General features: G+C 40.5%; 1 protein-coding gene across 3 annotated transcripts in view; it reads left to right on the top strand.

Moving 5' to 3' along the window:
* The window catches only part of grid2 (glutamate receptor, ionotropic, delta 2), a 483,103-nt gene that overhangs the window by 315,871 nt on the left and 153,458 nt on the right, over positions 1–13,774 (top strand). For all 3 annotated transcript variants that reach the window (XM_030104001.1, XM_030104000.1, XM_030104002.1), the window contains exon 5: positions 11,042–11,095. In XM_030104001.1, the coding sequence (XP_029959861.1) occupies positions 11,042–11,095 (54 nt within the window). The remainder of the gene's footprint in view (positions 1–11,041; positions 11,096–13,774) is intronic.

Below are 13,774 nucleotides of genomic sequence, written 5' to 3' on the forward strand. Positions count from 1 at the left end.
ACCGAAACCTTTCATTCTCCCAACGCTTAGATACATGTTGCACTTAAGCATTAGTTTTTGAGCATGACCCATGAACCCCCAAATTGGGAGCAATATTCAGGGCTTCCCCCTATGGTGAGTGGACACCTTGCATGGCATCTGTTACTGTGTGTGTGTGAGGTAAAGAGAGAGAAAATGTGTGAATGTAACTACCAGCGTAAAGCGCCTTCAGACTGCTGAAGCAGTGGAAAAACGTGCTTTATAACAAAAATCCATTGACCATTGTTCCCATCTTCAATACTGCTTATCAAGCTGAGGGTCAGGGGGAGCTCAGATTGATCCTAGTTCACTGTGGGAAAGCAGGATAGATCCTGGACGGGTTGGCAGTTCCTCACCGGGCAAACAGAAGGAGAGAATCAGATCCACATTGATACACTGCAACAATACTGTGGTGTTTAAATGATTCCCAGTGAGCACCTTTGAGTTTGATGTGCCAAGAGAATGCCTGAAATAACTGCATTTACCAGCAGCGGTCTGTTGCTACAAGGTGGGATGAAGCCTTGTATTTATAGTATTTATCTGAATTTTCTCACAGAAATTGACCGAAAGGCACATCCATTGTTTTTTCTGTTGTCTGTAAGCTCATGCCAACTCCTCCAGAGCATGTTGCAGCAGTCCGATCATGCCCCTCTGACCTTTGGCATGAGCAGGACATTTTTATACAGTCAGCTGCCTCTGTTCTTTTTCTGTGCTTTTCCTGGGAGCTCCAGAGATGGGTTCACATTAATATCCCAGCAGATCAGCAGTTAATGAAATATTCAGACCAGGCTGTCTGGCACCAACAACCATGCCTCATTCTGAGTCACATAAATCACAGTTTCCCCTCGTTCAGGTGCCGTATATGCAATTCTATGAGCTGCCTCGACCAGGTTTATATGTCTGAATGCATTGGGATAGCGCGGATATACCAAACAATTGACACCTGCAAAGAAAAGCTAGTATGTGATGTTATGAACATTTGACTATTGTTGGAGACTATGAGTGCGGCAGATGGATGGCTGGGCTGCCTGCAGATGGACGGATGAAAGATGTCTATGACTGATATTATATTGTCTCAGCGATTAGTGAATCTGGGGAAGCAGAGTTTGCTCACTGTTTCAATCACTCGTCGTACACTTGGACCCGTGCAGGTGTTCTCTCTGCCTCTCTCACAGACACAAGCCTGCTTTGAAAAGGCTTCCTCCTCACTTTCTGTCTGTCATCCGTCTTCATCTGTCTCACCTGCAGACTCACACACAATCGCACTCGGAGCCAACCTCTCAGTTCTCTCATCTCGCCTCGCCACCGGCAACTTCGGCTGGTCTGTGTTGTGACTTGTCGGAACAGAGGTTAATCTGTTAATTCACCTGCGTCCGGCGCTCTTTCATCCTGGCACTGACTTAACCTCGTGCCATCGAGCTGATAGAGAGGATTTATGTGGCTGCAGTTGTTAAATGAAGGAATAAATTGTTGCTTTTACAGAGGTCAAAAAGAGGCTGAAATAAATACTAAAGTCTGTCTTTTGTTTGTCTTAAGAATGGATGAATGAAGATGAATGAACTCAAAATCTAGAGAAGTGTCCAAAAAGTCATTTAGGAGCGCTGTAATGTGACTTGTAGTTTCATCCAAATAAGCAATGACTAAAGTAAATAAAATATATATATTTTAGTACAAATAATCTGAGGGACAATTTCAAGATACTGATTTACCTTTAAATTAGTGAAAGTCTTTCAATCAGCAGTTGATTGTTCAAATTCCAAAAACTTGTCTCTGATCATTAACCTGCTTATTACCATCCTGTCTCCATTGTTGTGGTTTGTCTGTTAATTATAAGTTTGATGTTTTTCATATTAACTTAATAAAACAAACAAAACAAACAAAAATGGCTGAGATTGCAAGGACCTCAGGGGTGCAATCGTCCAAATAAATTCACAACATGGGTTTTTCTGCACCATCAAAACACACAGTGAGACTGAGGAAATGTCATTTGAAAGATTAAGTTAGTTTGGGAAAAGAGGGAAAAACTCTTCTCTCGTTGTACATTTATTGACAATTATGCAGTTGTAGAATCGAAATAAATCCAGGCTTGCCAGTGATAAGAAGGATTTTGGTTTTCTTTTTGAAAATATATTATATTCAGATGTAATATGAGTCGTATTTGTATTGTACGGTCACATCCCATCACAGTAAAGTTCCTCACACATAGCGGGTACAGCTTGTGCACTGTGTCCAGGTTTTTGCATTATTCTATTTACTTCTATAATTTCATTTTGCTGAGGAACATTTCGTTCCACTTATGGAGATGCATACTAATGGAGAGAAGTGAGGGAAAAAATTCCCACAGTTCCTCTTTATGTCTAGAAAGGCGAATCGTAAATCAATTAAAAAACATAACAACACAAAGCTGAAATACATACACACCAGCGCGCACAAACCCACATGTACACACACAACTGTACACCCCAGACTATCAAGACAGCTTATTCTATTTGTTCCAGCCATTGATCCGTTCATATCTAAATGTCAAGTTGCATATCGTCATATTTGCTGGAGGTGGTGCCGCTGTTGTACATGCTTCTGTGTGTGTGCGCGTGTGTGTGTGTGTGTGTGTGTTACATTCTCTCTGAGGATCCGGTAGTGCTCGAATCTGTAGACTGATCGATAAACTGAAAGGCCGACATGCCCGCACGTCCCCACAAAGCACTGCACCTCTGCGCGCGCACACACACACACGTACACACACACACACACACACACACACACTAAGACATATACTAACGTGCGCAGTTTGAGGATGATAGATGTCTTGCATGTTGGCCCTGTTACCCTTTGCCATCACAGCACATACTATCAAAGACCTTTGCTGTCCTGGCATTATATTACGTGTCAGGCAAAAACAGAAAAAGATGAGCTTGAGAGAGCATTAGAGTGGGCAAAAAAAAGAAGAAAAAAAAAACTTGCTGTTGATAAATGACTGCTGAGGGGTTGGAAAAGAGAGTGAATGACTCCACTGCTCTTTTTTTTCAGTTTTCATCAGAAAGCAAGTGATGGATCAATAATGCCGATGCGTTGCGTGGAGGGTGGGTGAGCAGGCCGAGACCTTGTCAAGATGAAGTTTTGGTGGCTTTTGTTGAGTGTGACAGCTCGCTGCTGGCGTTGGTGTGCGTGGTGAGAGAGATATCATCAGATTAAATTTGCGAAGAGACTTCGGCGAAAAACAGGAGAAAAAAAAAAAGAACTCACACTTCAATTAACACACACTTTCACCGACACATTCTTCAATATTTTCTGCCTTTTTTTCCCTCCAGCCTCCCTGTGTCTACCGTTACAGGCACAAGCTGTAAAGACTGCGGATCACTGGTGTGTGACCATGTCTGGATCAAACTAATTAAACAGACAGTAATGGTGGTGATTTCCAGTCATTAGTAGTTGGGAAGCAACATGCTGGCCTTTAATACTTGTATAATCATATTATGGTATGGTCCAGTGCGCCTCAAGCTTCACTAGCCTGTTTCCACCCAAAATTTCCCATCATACAATGCACTACTGCAGTGCATACACAATCCTTGCTCCATGTCAAAAGTTGAAAACATCTACAGTGTAAATTGACGCTTTTCTCTATTGTTTAAGGTTACAGGGTTTCTTCAAAACTCCTAAGTATTCCAAAGGAAAAAGCTCATAACTTGCAGACAACACATGCAGATGTCCTGATTTACTGTTTTCTCTGGGCTGTGCGTATTTAATGTGAATTCCAAATATCTACAGGCAGAATCTTCTTTCCATGGCTTGTGTGGATCTTACTGGTGTGCTTTGTGTGTCTCACGCACACAAAGCACATAAGTCTTGCTACAAAATATTACTTCCCGAAGACACAGTCAAACACTGACAATTTACTGCTCCAGTCGAGGCTGTCATACCCCAAATGCTGAGGAATACTTTAACGGAATTCATGCCTCTTCGCACGACAGCCAGGTATCATCCACTCTACTGTCACAAGCATGCATGTGGTGCATATAAGTTTGTTAATTCATGCTACATGAGTGGACGAGCAGACACGAGGTGGGGCGCCATACCAGTAGTGTCTCAACGCCTATTTGCATGTATTCAGTGAGAGCTCGGCGCTCCCCTGCCAAGTATGTAAAATCCATCAAGCCAGGCAGTGTCATAATGCAGCACTCTCCGCTGCCTGCGTGCCTTCGCCTCTTCTTAACACATGAGTGTGCACAGACACACTTGACATCAAGCCACACACAATCAAACATGCATAAGCCACACTGTGAGAGCAGCGTGAATGAGGCGGAGACACGCAGCGGTTCTGACGGATCAGGGAGGGAATGCATCAGTTAGTCCGCACTAAATGCTCAACGCAAGAGAGGGGAGGGGGTGAGATGAATGCGAGAGATAAACAGAATACGAGTATTTGTAATTGATCTTTCTTTCTTTCTTTCTTTTTTATTTGCTTTACTAAAGATGCTGTGGATGAGATATACAAGATAAAAAGGAGGACAGAGTCTGTGTTCGGGTTGTAAAGGCCAAGTAAATGAAAAATGAATGTGCAGAAGAGGTTACATAGTGGCTTACAGTTTGGCAGCGAGGGAAGCAAGTTAATGAAGCCACGGAGAGCCTGGAGAGAACGAGGACCTCTTGACCACAATCCAAAAAACACAATGTGAAGGATTTTGCTGAATCATTTTTAAAATTAGAAATTCTACCTCTGGTTTGCAAGAACTCGATTCTGATTATTATTCTAATTCTGACAGAACATAGTAAGTCTACGAGGTATCATTGATTAAATAGATCCTCTTATCTCACGGGATCTTTCAGTTTTTCTGCTGTGCTTCAACTCAAGTTATGGATAGAGGCTGACAATATTATCCAATAAGTAATTCTATGAAATGATTTGGTAATTTGGTTGTGGAGTGCTCACAACTAACTTCTTCTTTTTTTTTTTTTTTTTTTTTGTTGTCTTTCTGATATTTGCCTTCCACAATTCAGTGTTTTTCAGTGGTATAAAAGTTGCGAGAATGTAACCATCCTCCTCCACTTCAAGACATGAGCATTTTACTTCTGCATGTACATATGCAGGAAAAGAAAATTAAATTAGCGATAATCTTAAATGACTTAGACCACTCTAGATGCAGAATAGCGTAGCCCTGTTACTGAATGTGTCGTTCACTGAACCACTAATGCAGTGGGAAACAATTAACCCGAACTTCTGTTTGGCCTTTTCTTTGTGCAACTTTGCATGTCTGTGTGTTTTCACAGCTTTGTGCTTGCATGTTTAAACACGAAGCTTGGATATGCCTCTTTTGGAGGCTGGGCTGCAGGCTGTTTGCTTGATTTGATCACAAATAGTGCGTGAAATTATATGACACAACTAATTTTTAATTTAGAGCACTTTATTCAATTGGAACACCCACTCTCCCTCTTCAGGCTGCCCCCACAATGTACTTAGGCAATATCTGCTTTTGCAATAATATTTCTCAACCCCCATATGCAGAAATACTTATTCTCAAACACCACACAATGTATATGAGGAACAGGGTGCAGATAACAAGCAAAAAACATTTTCAGTTCTGTAAGAGTGAAGTGATTTTCACTTTTTAATTAAGTGATTATGTATTTGTGTAACCATGGCATTATATTATTAAGTCGTTTCATGTTGAGGGGTCTACCTTTTTTCATAATAATAATAATAATAATGATAATGATAATAATAATAATAATAACAATAATAATAATAATTGTTGTTGTTGTTATTATTATTATTATTATTATTATTATTATTATTATTATTATTATTATCCATCCATCCATCCATCCATCCATTTTCTACCGCTTATCCGGGGCCGGGTCGCGGGGGCAGCAGTCTCAGCAGGGATGCCCAGACTTCCCTGTCCCCAGACACTTCCTCCAGCTGGAGGAAGTACTATTATTATTATTATTATTATTATCATCAGTAGTACTATTACTAGTAGTGATATTTTTTAAAAGGACAAAATCTATTTTTTATCCTCCACACAGTGATTAAAGCTACTTTGCCAGCATGTTTGACACAGCCCATCACATAAGTGATCACATGCAGTGGACTTGCTCTCATGCTGTGTAAAATTGAGATAGATTTTGTTGTTATAAGCTGCAGGGATCCATCAAGAATAAAAAGTATTAACTGTGAGGTGATAGTTAGAGGTGTTTACTTTGAAAGAGGAGGACATGTCCCTGTATAAATGGTTTTTGATGTATAATATTCAGAAAATAAAGAAAGAGAAAAAACAAAAAACATACCCGAAACAGCAGTTTCCCCTGTTTTTTGATAAATCAAACCCTATATAAGGATAAATATTTCAAATAGTCAAATGAGATCCCAGTCAGAAGTTTTCACACTGGTCAAATAAATAGCAGCTTCCTTCCAAAATGGACAATTTTGTCCTCCCTGGACTCCGTCAGGGCTCACCTCTGGACAAAAGTCACTGAAAAATATTAAGTCTTACAGTCTAGACAGTCATACATCCGTCTGCTGGGCATTCACGAAAAAATAAAATAATTACTGGCCGATTGGATTCATCCCAGACAAGACAGATGTTTTGGTTTTTTCTATGCGTGTGACCTCCTGACTTTAGAAATTAAGCTTTACTGAAGCAAATTATAGAGGTGAGAAGGAGCTCTCTGGTAGCATTATGAGAATAGTGCCCAGGTGGCTCCTGCCTACCTGCTCTGACTGCACTGAGCCGTTAACAAGGGCTTGGGGTAGTTTGCTAGTTTGTGCATGAGCACAAATACACAGGTTCATGCTCTGAGACGAGGAGGCTTGGGACTTCAGCAGAGGTAATTGTTGTAGATGTGTGAGTTTTCTACTTTGTGAATGAGAGAAAAGGAAAAAGAGAGAGAGAGAGAGAGAGTATGGAGCAGCCCGAACCCCAGGGGAGCCACAACTGGAGCTGCAATCCTGCCCTTTCTCTAATGAGCTTAGAACATCTGTCCAGACTTACGCCAGAACAAGGAGGAAACATTTGCACCTATCAGTGCTTATATGCAAACAAATGATATATACAGTATACATTTATACATCAGCTTACATGTTTGTCGTAGCAAGTTGCTCTCGCCCATTTAGAGTGGAATGTTGTTTACATGCATTCCAGAATTTTGCCTACAGTCCCATGCGGATAGTGTAAATCTTAATGAGCACCAAGGTAAGGGAACATCGAAAAAGACAGTCAGAAAGAGAGAGTGAGAGAGTGAGAGAGACACAAACATGCAGAAGAACAGAGAGCACAAAGAGAGCAAACCAAACTTTTCTCCTTTTCCCCCCTCTGTCTCTCTATCTGCAGTAGATACAACAGCATGACAGAGCAAAGAAGAAGCATAACCTCCTGAACTGTGGCGCTTTACATTATTTCGTCTCCAGTTCCAATACGACGCCGAGGTTAGTCTTAAGTGGAAAATTAAGGCAAAGATCATATTTTCACGTCTCCGCCATTCCGGTTCCTGCCTCGCTCGTCAGTGTTGCAGCCGTGTTTTTCCATAGACGGAGTGTTTTACGGCGGCCGTCTGTGTTATAATGATGAAGTTTTATGGAGACTCTGCAGGGGATTAAACCACTATTAGCCACGCTCCGTCACCCTCTCCAGCTGTTGCCGTTTGTTTACGGCTAAAAAGTGTTTTATGGCACGCTGTGCTATAGTCACCTAGACAATGATAGCTAATAATATACGAGTGGCACTGTACTTTTACACCGGGATTGTTGGGGGAGGATCGGAGGGTGGAGAGCGAGTGAGGAAGAGAAGCAGGGGTAACCACCGAACGAGAAGTGAGCAATTAAAGCCGAGATGATTGAACGAGAGGTTAGGCAGCCGCAGTGATAAGAGATGAGAAATTAGAGGGTGGAATACGGAAGGAGGAAATCAGTGAAAGAAGTGAGGCTGAAACAAGCTTCTTTTTTTTTGTGACAGGAGAATGTTGAATAGCAAGGTAACAAGAGTGAAATCTCATCCTTGTTGAAAACTTGATGATACAGATTGAGTGATGTGACTTGAAAAGAAGCGGATGTCGTACAGATGATGGACAGAGAAGGAAACAGAGTGGATAATAAATGGCTGCTGACTGGTTTGAAGGAAGAAAGAGCGCTGGATAAATCCACTAAAGCATCTATTTTCTTTTCTTTTACGCATTGCACTTATTTTGTGGGTTTTTTTTTTTTTTTAAGGGCACTCTGCTGCTCTTTTTTCAGAAGTGTGCCCTTTACCAGTCCTTCAGGGTTGCTCTGCTTTTAATAATGTGTAGCTCCTGTCCAGTTTCATGCTCTCGCTGTCCATTTCGATTTTCTCTTTATCTAGATGGATTGAAAAAAAAAAAAATATATGTATATAAACTGAAAGCAGACACGAGGCTGGATGCTGATTGTTGCTGGGACCATGAAAGGAAACGAGACTTGTAAAGAAATGCTGAAAAAAAATCAAAGGAGCTGTCAAAAATACTGCAACTGAAGCTAAAACAGCAAGGGCAAAACGCAGAAACCGATCAATATTTTTGAGTTTGATCACCCTGTTTCAATTATAGTAATACAAAAGGTAATAAAGTAATAATAATGAGTGGTAGTGTTAGTCAAAGCAAATCCTGTTCACTGCATTGACACTGACATAGCCTCATTACAGTCACACTTCTTAAATAAGCTCTTGAATGGTTTTGTGTGAAGTTCTGTGCTATTCAGACCGCAGAAGGCTTACTGAACAATTTGGAGTATTTCCAAGTGCTCATTGTAAGTCATGGTCGTCTTTATTTCTGTCAAATCATCTGAATTTTCATCAGTGGCAGTCACTTATAAGGTACTTAGAAAACAAGAACGCCCTTGGTATCCATGCCAAGGCTGTTTATAAAATTGGCATTGCAGTTCTGTCCCATCTCAGCCTGATTGTTAAAGGCGAGCTTCACTGGTTTTGTGTTATAATGTGCATTTATGTGTGTGTTTGTGTATTTCTGCTATGTCATTTTGTGTTGTAGGTTTCCCAGTAAATTTCATGGACCATAATAATCTGTGCCACGTGGGAGCGGTCAGTGCTGTGGAACAGCACTCTAGATTTACTATTATAATTATTCAAAGCTGGTCCTGTAACTATTTTACTAGACTCCTGTTTACAGGAGGAGCAATGCCTCATTAGCCCTAAACTAACTCAGTTCACCAGAATCCTCTGTGTTCATATCCTTCAATAATACCAACTTTAGCTTCTTTAAAGCCCAGCATTAGGTATTATGTATAATGATATTCACAAAGCATTCCTTCGATACTCCACATCTTTTCCATTCATATCAGAGTCTGTGTCCCTGAAGCCTCCGGACACACAGCAGTAGTGCAGTGACACCAGTAATCACTGGGGCAGTGCTGAGATTAAAAGTGAATAACAAATGGGTTAAGTGTTTGACAGCTGGCTGTGTGGCTGCTCAAGGTGTTTCTTACTGCTGTCGGCAACACTGCCTCTGGTTGTGCCTCCTTCTCAGCAGCAGTTCTACCTTCATAGTTATTTTTTTTTTTTTATTTGGCCAGTATTTTGGTTTTGAGGAGGCCCAATGAACACTAAGCATGGTGGAGGCCACACATCTGCTTTTTATGCATATGCAGAACATAAATGAGACTTTAACTGTATAATACAGCGGCTGCTGTCAGCATGATGCCTGTTTAATGCTGTTTCTTCTTCGTCTTCAATTCATGTCATAACTCTAATCATCTGTCACATTCAGATGATACAGCTTCTTCCATCTCACTGTTTTTATCGACTCTCACACAGTTTGCTCACAGTTAACGTGTCAGAGCAATGCTGTAATAAAGCAGACGCGACTGTGTCCAGGTGTACACTGCGTTTTGCTTTACAGGAACGCTGAAGTGAAGGAACTTTTTTCTGTGATCTACACGTTTTAGATAACCTTTATAAAGTAGCAACATCCTGGCCGTCAGCCACTCAGACAGCTTCACACACAGTCTATTGATGGCTAACCTGTTGGCCGTGGAACAAACCAGAGTGAGATAAAAGGGGTGAGAAATTCAGCACAATGTTGATCTATAGTTGCATCACATATGTTCATATTTTCAGATGGTTAAAACATACATAGTTTTGTTTCAAGTAGCTCTTTTCATACCGAGCAGTGTATTTATATATGTAGATTTGCTGAAACAGGAACAAGATATGTTTGAAGATGAGTCATAGTGTTGTGTAAATTATTTAGAGAACAGCAACAGTCCCCTGGTAAGATGGTAAATTGGTCACTAAAACAAAATAGATTTAACTTCAAAGTATGAATGGTCAAATGTAATGTATGTTGATCTAATTATTTGTAGTTCCTCCCTCTATCCAGGCATGGAGACAGCACCATTTCAAAGTGTCCTTACTGCAGTGTTTAACAATTGTGTACTCGCTGGTTAAGGGTTGACACACATAAATATTTAAGTTGCGCCATTAACAATTCATGAAAACGGTTTTCTTTCTTTTTTCCCCCCGTGGTGAAGAACATGCAGTTTTTGAGGCAGTGTATTTGTGGCTGTGTGATTCAAAGACAGCAGGAGGGACTCACAGAGAGAGGGAGAGAGGAGAGTGAAGTCCACTCAGAGGTTTGTGTAATCTGCAAGAAAATACTGAAAACCTTTAATGTTGAGATGCAAGCATCTATGTGGGTGTTTGCGAGTGTCCTGTCACACTCAGGCAATCTCGGCTATATTTGCATGTGTTTGAAATGATTTTTGACTGATATCCCAGCACCTTTGATAGCGTTCCTCTTCATGTCATGTGTGCAGAGCTTTGGGTTCCAGCCTTGCAGATTACCATAATGTTCCTTTCCACCGGATGAGGATGCGATGAGATGCTATGAATGACAATATCCCAACAAACATGTCTTCAAAAACTACTTATTTTTGATACTTGAAAAAGCTGTGTGCATGTCTTTTTAATCTTATATGGAGCAAGTATATTTAAACCCACAGATTCCTTTCTTTCCCATTTTGACTCACAATACGGCGGTGTGTTGTGTTGTTTTGCAGGTGGTGGAGACCAACCTGGTGGCCTTCGATTGTCACTGGATCTTGATTAATGAGGTGAGTGTCATGGAAATGATTTATGAATCCTGTTCTGGGTGTGCCTTCTGGTAACCTTATTGTTTCAATTATCCTCCTTCATAGAATATTTATGACTTCAGAACCCTGAACCTCATTGCGTTTCTTCATTGTTTGGGATGTTTTGGAGAAAGTGACTGGAGCACAAAAAGGTGTTGACTCCTTTTGCTCGAAAGAGTTTCATCCAGCCACTTGCCAAACTCCATCAAGGACACTTCAGCTTAGTGGGTGCTGACTGCGGTCAACCACGAAAAAACAATACAGTGAAGATCATATCTATCTTTTTGCTCCCACAAAGACTTAATGAGATAGAGCTGCTGTATTTAAACAATATGTTTCCACAGATGGCAACATTGACCTTGGAAGAATTTCTTTATTTAAGTTTATAGCCCTCAGTTCTAAATAGGCATTACTACATAAATATCAGTTTTTTTTTGATTAATGGGAGCAGACAAATGCAGACAGTCCACAAAGTCACTTTTGTGCTCCTGAGAGTTTCCTTGTTGGACGACTTCCTCTCGCCTGTGCTCTCAGTAACCGATCTGAGGGACTCCTGGTCATTAGCAAAACATGATAAAACTTTAATGTCGGTTGGAAGTTCATATTAATTTTGAATAGGAACCCGTCTTTGATCTCTCTTCATACAAAGTGGCTTTTTTTTTTTTTTTTTTTTTTTTTTTTTTTTTTTTAAACAAAACCAGCAGGATCAGCTACATTTTGTGTGTGTGCCTATGTTTGGATGCGTATGAACACTGCCGGCTAATGCGGCTGGCCTTCGGTAGCCCTGGGCTTCACGGAGAACTGGCGAAGCACAGCAGGGGGTCGGTGGTGCAGCCACACTCACATGCACACTTGCTGATACACAGGTAGAGGGATTCAGGGAAAAGCTAAGGGAAGAGCAATAAGCCACATTAAATTTAGAAACAATGGAAAACCTAATTTGGTTGAAAACAGAAAACATTACTCAAATCCTTAAGTGTCTCTCTCGCTCCGAGTTCCATTTCGTCGCCGTAGCCTGTAACTATAATAACGCTGCCAGATGCTGCGAGGTTCAGCAGCCCTGTTACTTGCTCAGTTATGCAAAGAAAGTATTTCTGTTTGAAGCAAATCTTAGTATGCATGACATCCATTAATGCTGCAGGGACAGCCAATCATTTTTTTTTTCTCCCCTGATGTTCACTTTTAGAATGCCAACTTTGCTCTGCGAAGGTTTGGCTTTTCCTTTTTTTTCTCTCTCTTTCTTCTTTTTCATTTCAGACATAGTTGAGATGGATGAGAGGCTGCATTAATATTGTCAAGACCCTCTTAAGTACCTCGGATCACCCTTTAGTATTGTTTTTGCATTTCTCTATAGCTAATACCTCGAGGAAAGTAGAAGGAAAAAAATATTGAGAGTCTCCCTGCCACTTTAATGAAAGTGTGAGACTAAGCAGAGGTATAAAGGTCAATAAATGTTTTGATAACAGTCACTTTCTATTAGTGATTGACTACATAGTAGATTTGCAATTCCAGTCCTCTGTCTCTCTTCTCTATTCGAAAATGTGGCCAAGTTTATCCTGTATTTCACGTATAGCACATCATAATTTATCACAAAAAATGCAAGATTGAGCAGACTGTGGCGCTATCATCTGTCTCCATGAATCTGACACTGTTAAGGCTTCCGTGCAGCAACCTTTTCCTTGCTGAGCTTCTTGGGAGGTTGAACATGTCAGTGTGCAGCCTGTGTACATGTCAAGCAGCATGTAGCCTGTAATACGGCGTGACTGCTGCCTTTGAGGAAACACTGATGAAATGCAGTCCGGACCATCACTGCTGCTATATAAATGGTTAAACAGTGAAGGGAAGTAAATCAAAGTTAAATCAAAATTTGATGTATTTTTAATATTAATTAAAAAAAAAAAAAAAAAAAAAAGACTAACATTGACAAAGAACCACACCAGAAAAATGTTGGTGAATTTCATGTTTGGCTGGGTCAACTGGATCACTGGGTATTTTGCCAAGACAATTAAACAGCCTGACAGATCACACTGTACATGTAACAGTGTTTTATAAATGCACCACAAGATCCGACATACTGGCATAAACTGAGCCCTCCCACAGGATAAAAACCTTGAGGAATTGAACAAATGAATGAACACAGAACAACACATATAATTTGGGTCTTAGAGAAAAAATAAATGCTTTACTTTTTTTTTTTTTGTGACTTCATGCAGAACTGAATAAAAAAATCCAAGTTACATTCAATAAATCATCAAAAAAAAACTATCACAGAATATATCCACAAATATTCAGTATGAATTCAAATGAAAACAAGATCTCCCCTATGTATTTCAACAAAAGCATCTGTGTCTCCACTGTCTAATAGGCCTTCGTTTTTTTATAGGAAAGGGTCCAAATGATGTTGTTTTTCCAACCTGATTCCCTGCACATAAATTGGATAGCTCTTAGTATTCTCAAGCAGGTTGGAGTGTTTAAAAATAAATATCTAGCTATATCTTTACAGAGGCATGCTCTCATGAGTGATGAATCATTTCTGATCTAAATAAGTCAAAGCCAGCCATACGGGGGAGAACTGATTAGAACGCTCGCCTCTTATTAAGAATGTGAACGGTTGAGGTCCATACTGGACCTGGGGGGCAGGGGGGGGGGGGGGGGGGGGGG

The sequence above is a fragment of the Salarias fasciatus genome, chromosome 12, assembly GCF_902148845.1.
Source record: "Salarias fasciatus chromosome 12, fSalaFa1.1, whole genome shotgun sequence".
Lineage (NCBI taxonomy): Eukaryota > Metazoa > Chordata > Actinopteri > Blenniiformes > Blenniidae > Salarias > Salarias fasciatus.